The sequence below is a fragment of the Nyctereutes procyonoides genome, unplaced genomic scaffold (assembly GCF_905146905.1).
Source record: "Nyctereutes procyonoides isolate TBG_1078 unplaced genomic scaffold, NYPRO_anot_genome, whole genome shotgun sequence".
NCBI lineage: Eukaryota > Metazoa > Chordata > Mammalia > Carnivora > Canidae > Nyctereutes > Nyctereutes procyonoides.
Genome location: NW_026575134.1, coordinates 37,919,186 through 37,924,434, shown reverse-complemented (window position 1 = coordinate 37,924,434; position 5,249 = coordinate 37,919,186). Strand labels below are relative to the sequence as shown.

The following is a 5,249-nucleotide window of genomic DNA, read 5'->3' as shown; positions in this document are numbered from 1 at the left end:
CTCTGGTTTGTGAATGCACTGAGGGCACAGACTGTGAATTACCCATCCTTTTAGTCCCAGGGCCAGAACCAGAGCCTGGTAAATAGAAGGCTTATCATAGATGTTTGTTGAGATGACAAATGCAAGAATCTTTTACGGGAATTCGGGCATCTAGGTCCAGATGTATGCCTCTTTTCTGTGAAAACTTGTCAAGGTTTTCATAAAACTTTGCAGTTCTTTATTTTCTTAATCATTTGTCTTTTGTGTTTTAAACTTAATCCTAATTCACTTCCTCAAGCAAAATCCCAACTTGCATCCAAATCCATCCCTACCAAATTAGCTTCCCTGTTACTCACTGAGAATGGAGCTGTGTCTTAGATTGGATAAGGTTTGGAGCCTAGGAGCTGGAGGAAATGGAGGGCTGGCCCACAAGGATGATGACCAATTCAAACCATATTACCTGGTTCTAACCCTGCTGGTTGTTATTCTATCACATAGTGGGCTGGATGAAACCAGAAGAGAGAAAATTACAGATCTGCCCAATTGATGTTTCTGCAACTGAGAAGATTCTGGAACCATGTTAAGCATGACGGTGTAAGAGGCAAGATAGTTTATCTTTCTTAAAATAAAAAAAAATATTTTTCTTCCTAGAGTGACAGTGTAAAATGTTAAAGCAATAAGTGTTATGTAACTCCCTGCATTTTTTGAGACAAAACCCACTATTTTTGTTACGTACTGTTGTATAACAAACCACCCCAAAATGTAGGGACTTAAAACAAGGACAGTCATTTTACTGTTACCTCTCACAGTTCTAGGAGTTGACAGGACTCAGCCAGGCAGTTTTCACTTGGGGTCTCTGGTGCTGACAGCCCATGTGGACACTGGATCAGCTAAATGTTCTCTCCTCCCATGATGGAGACTGATGGGAGTCACCCAGAGACTCAAAGGCTGAAACAGCTGGAGCTCCTTGGGCATCTCTCTCTGACTCTCTGAGACCTTTCCACATGGTCTCTCCAGCATGGTGGCTTCAGAGTAGTGGGACTTTTTACAGGGAAACTCAGAACTCCAGAGGTGCTGTCCTGAGAAGCTGGAAGATGGAGGCTGTACTGGCTTTTCTAAGAGTTTTAGAAATCATGCAGGACAACTTATAGGGTGCTCTATTAGTCAAAACAGCCCCAAAGTTCTCCAGGTTCAAGGAGAGAGACACAGACTCCCATTTTTTGATGAGGATGTGGCAAAGTTCTTCAAGGATGGAAATATGCTTGTGACCATTATCGGAAAACATGATCTGAAACAACCACTGTCAATATTCTGTTGACTCTTTTCCTAGGCATCTCTTTCTGCATATGCTATTCTACATAAATGGGTTTTCATGATAATGCTGTTGTAGTATCTTCTTTGTTCATATTAGACCACTTGTTATATTACAGAGAAAGAAACTGAAGTTGGTAACATGGCTTGTCACACAGTAAGTTAGCTACAGACTCCAAGTTTCCTGATTACAAATCTAGGACTCTCTACTGCTTTCTGTGTAGTAGTGAAGCCAGGGTTCATGTGGGAGCTGTAGGTGGAACTGGGTGGATTCTGAGGTATTTGAGGAAGGACTAAGAGGCTAGTTTGGTAACTCATATAAAAGCAAGTGGATTTTAAATTTATAATGAAGACTCAAATTAAGCATAAAAGTTTGAGATGCCAGAGAGAAAGGTGGGTGGCTGATTATATATTTCCTCTTAAAGAGGTTAGATTTTTATAAGTTTAGAGAAGAAGAGAAGTCTTATTAGATTGGGGATAAATAAACATAGTTTGATAGGGCAAGTGGATTGAGATTGGGAGCCAGGGGACAGTTACAAAAGAGGAATACTTTTTTTTTTCCCCGAGTGTTCATGATATACTAAGAACTATGGTAGTTGCCTGACATACATGTCCATTTAGCCACAAACAGCTTAAGTAAATTAAATGATTTTCCTTGGATCACGCAGTTGAATCACAACTTCCTGAAAAACCAGGATTTAGAACCAAATCTTCTCATACTACAATGCAATTGTTAGAGGAATTAGATTAAATAACTAGTAATAGTTTGCTCCAAAGCTGAAAATATTTTTTAAAAGAATCGGACAGAGAAAAAGACCACGCTCTTCTGGGAAGCTCTAGAGTATATTTGAGGTAGAGATATCTCCAGCAGACATCTCCATCAACCAGTTGGCATCCAGATTCACAGAAATCCCAGAGCAGGAGTGGAACTCAGAATTCATGTGGTTCAATAATGTTTTAGGTCACCTGAGAGACGTTTCCAGAAAATAAGAGCCTGATTCCTTCGCTGAGGTCTGGGTTAGTAGGTGCAGGGTGAACTTTGGAAAGCAAACAGTAAAACTTTGTAGCCTTTCTCAGCCTCAAAGAAGTCTGAGGTTTGACTGTTGGTCTAATCCCTCTTGCAATAAGTTCCAAAACTGTCTACATGTATGCTGGATCCAAGAGGCAGGTCAGCTCTGCTGTAATGGTTTTGAAGCGTTTGACCACTTTTATCTGTTTTTTTAAAATGGTTGTGGAAGAGTCCGTATTTGATGAGAAACTTACATTTGCTGAGATGCAGCTGCACCAGAACAGGGATAGTCATATACCCTTAAGGGGACTGTCAAGAAAGAAGGCATAATGCCTAAGGAACCCCAGAGCTGAAGTTTTCCTGAACCTAGGTGGTCCACACCCACTGAGTACTCTCTCTCTCATGACCATGAACATTCCAAGTTTGGAAAGACCAAGATATTTAGAAGCTGTGCCTGGGAATCATGAGACCTCTACTGTCATGTCATCGTGTATGTTGTGTGGCTGTCCTGTACCCTTACAGTTTTCTCAAAGCTTGACAATTGGTATATATTGTGAGTTTAATTGCCAAACTGAACCCAGGACCACTGCAGCTGGTTGAGCAGAGAAGGCACCTGCAAGGTCTGAGAATGTGAATTCTTTTAGGAAATTTCCTCTAGATAATTCTAACATATACCCTCAGTGGGAAACAACTGGAACCAATGGCCTTATTTTATAGATGAGAAAATAGGCTGAAGAAAGTGAGTTGACATGCCTTACATCTCATAACTACTCAGGGAAGAGTCAGGACTAGACCTGATGCCTTCTATATGTATGCTCTCTGATTTTTCATTGAATGCATTTTCCCAAATGTGCTTTGCATACTGGTCCTATCAACTACTTTGTGATGAATCAGGTTATATATGCTTAAGTTTAGTTTTGAGAATTGCTGCATGCCATACTATCCTCCTGGTACTGTATACTATACCAAAGGCTCTGAGAAGTACCAAATGTCTCCGAGAAGACATTTTGCTTCATTGAGCTTAGGGTTGCCCCCAAATTATTTGGATGTGGGACCTTTCTATGAACATATTACTGGATAGTGGTTTTGACAAAACAAACTTTGAGAAAAGTTGACCTAGAAAAATCTATATTGAATAAAGGAATTAGTAGCAACTGTTTTCAAAGCTGTAAAACAGAGACTGTATGTATTACCTTCAGTTGATATTGTCTGAGATATAAGCAATTTGCACCCATTTGTAGTAACATAGATTCGAATCAAGGTATGCATTATGCTTGTGACTTACCAAGGGGGTTAGGGCTTCGTTTCCAAGACCAGAGCTATGTGGAAAAGTCCCAACCCCTCAAGGGTTGGAATAGGAGGCAGGTCTAAAACTGAACTGTCACATCAATGCCACAAACTCTGGGCAGAATCATCCAAATGGTTATGAGGATAAAAAGAATTCAGATGTCCAGGGCATCAAAGGCAGGAATGTTTTCTATTAATGAGCTTTCTTAGGGCACCTTTCATGTCCTTGTTCCTCAGGCTATAGATGAAGGGGTTTATCATGGGTGTCACCACAGTGAAGAGCACTGCACCAATCTTATCTCTGTCATCGGGTTGAGTGGATGAGGGGAAGAAGTAAACCCCTATAATGGTCCCATAGAAGAGTAATACAACAGTCAGATGAGAGCCACAGGTGGTGAAGGCTTTCTGCTTTCCCTCCATGGATGAGATTCTCAGGATAGCCTTGACAATGCAGATGTAGGAGAAGAGAATTAAGGCAAAGGGGAAGGTGACAACTGATGAGCCCACGACAAACAACATGAGTTCATTGATCCTTGTGTCTGAGCAGGACAGTTTGAGCAGAGGAGCCAAGTCACAGAAGAAGTGTGGAAGAATGTTGCTGTCACAGAAGAGCAATGGAATGAGCAGAAGGGTGTGTGTTAGGGCAACCACGTTACTGAGGACCCACGGAATGACTGTGAGCAAAACGCAGATTCTGGGTTGCATGAGGGTCACATAGTTCAGAGGGTGGCAGATAGCCACAAAGCGGTCATAGGCCATGACTCCCAAGAGGAAATTGTCAATAACAACAAACACAATAGAAAAGTACATCTGTGTGATGCAGCTTTCATAGGAGATAGATTGAGTTTTGGTCTGAATATTCATCAGCATCTTGGGGACTGAAGTGGATATGGAGGAAATATCAGCAAAGGACAGATTGGCAAGGAAGAGATACATGGGAGTGTGAAGGTAAGAATCCAAGCCAATGGCCAGAATGATGAGCCCATTCCCGACCACAGTGACCAGGTACATACCTAGGAAAAGCACAAAGAGAAGCTTCTGGTGCTCAGGCTGCCTGGAGAGTCCCAGAAGGAGGAACCCAGAGATGGTGGTTCGATTTCCTTGATGCATATATCTGCTGATCTGGAGAAAGAAACACAAGGTCTTCATGCCCCCAAAGAAAAACCAGTATGGTACCATTTGGCTATGGCCATTGCAAGGAGGTGGAGTTTGTTTTTGGCAAAACAAACTTTCAAGAGACTACTTAATAAGGAACTATGTCAGCAGTGCAGACACTCAGGAAATGCCCTAGAAAGGAAAGACAGTCATCACCATAGACACTTCTCCATGAACACATTTTAAATTTGAGCATGTCTCTGAGAGTGATGGTTATGTTAAATGTAGTTAAATGTAGTTAAATGTCTTAAACCAAGGATAACAGACGAGATGTACTCCATATTCTAAAGATGCTAGATATCCCTGAAAGGAATTACTTAAAAATGAACAGAATGGCCCTATACCCTTCCTCAGCATTCACTTTCATCTTGAAATCTAAGAAGACACAAATGGGAAGAGTCATTGAGTGAAGCTTTTGGGAAGGAGACATGAGGTGGGAGTTAGGAGTGCTTACTGAAATACACCGCCATGTGGGTGCTCCTGCACACTCCCGTTAAGGGGAGGCCGC

The 5,249-nt window shown here is 41.6% G+C and overlaps 1 protein-coding gene across 1 annotated transcript; it reads right to left on the bottom strand.

The window, feature by feature from the left end:
* Positions 1-3,757: 3,757 nt before the first annotated feature.
* Positions 3,758-4,735, bottom strand: LOC129494068 (olfactory receptor 1S1-like). The gene has a single exon (XM_055300775.1). It carries the CDS (start codon positions 4,733-4,735, stop codon positions 3,758-3,760), a length of 978 nt encoding a protein of 325 aa, XP_055156750.1.
* Between the last annotated feature and the right edge of the window lie 514 nt (positions 4,736-5,249).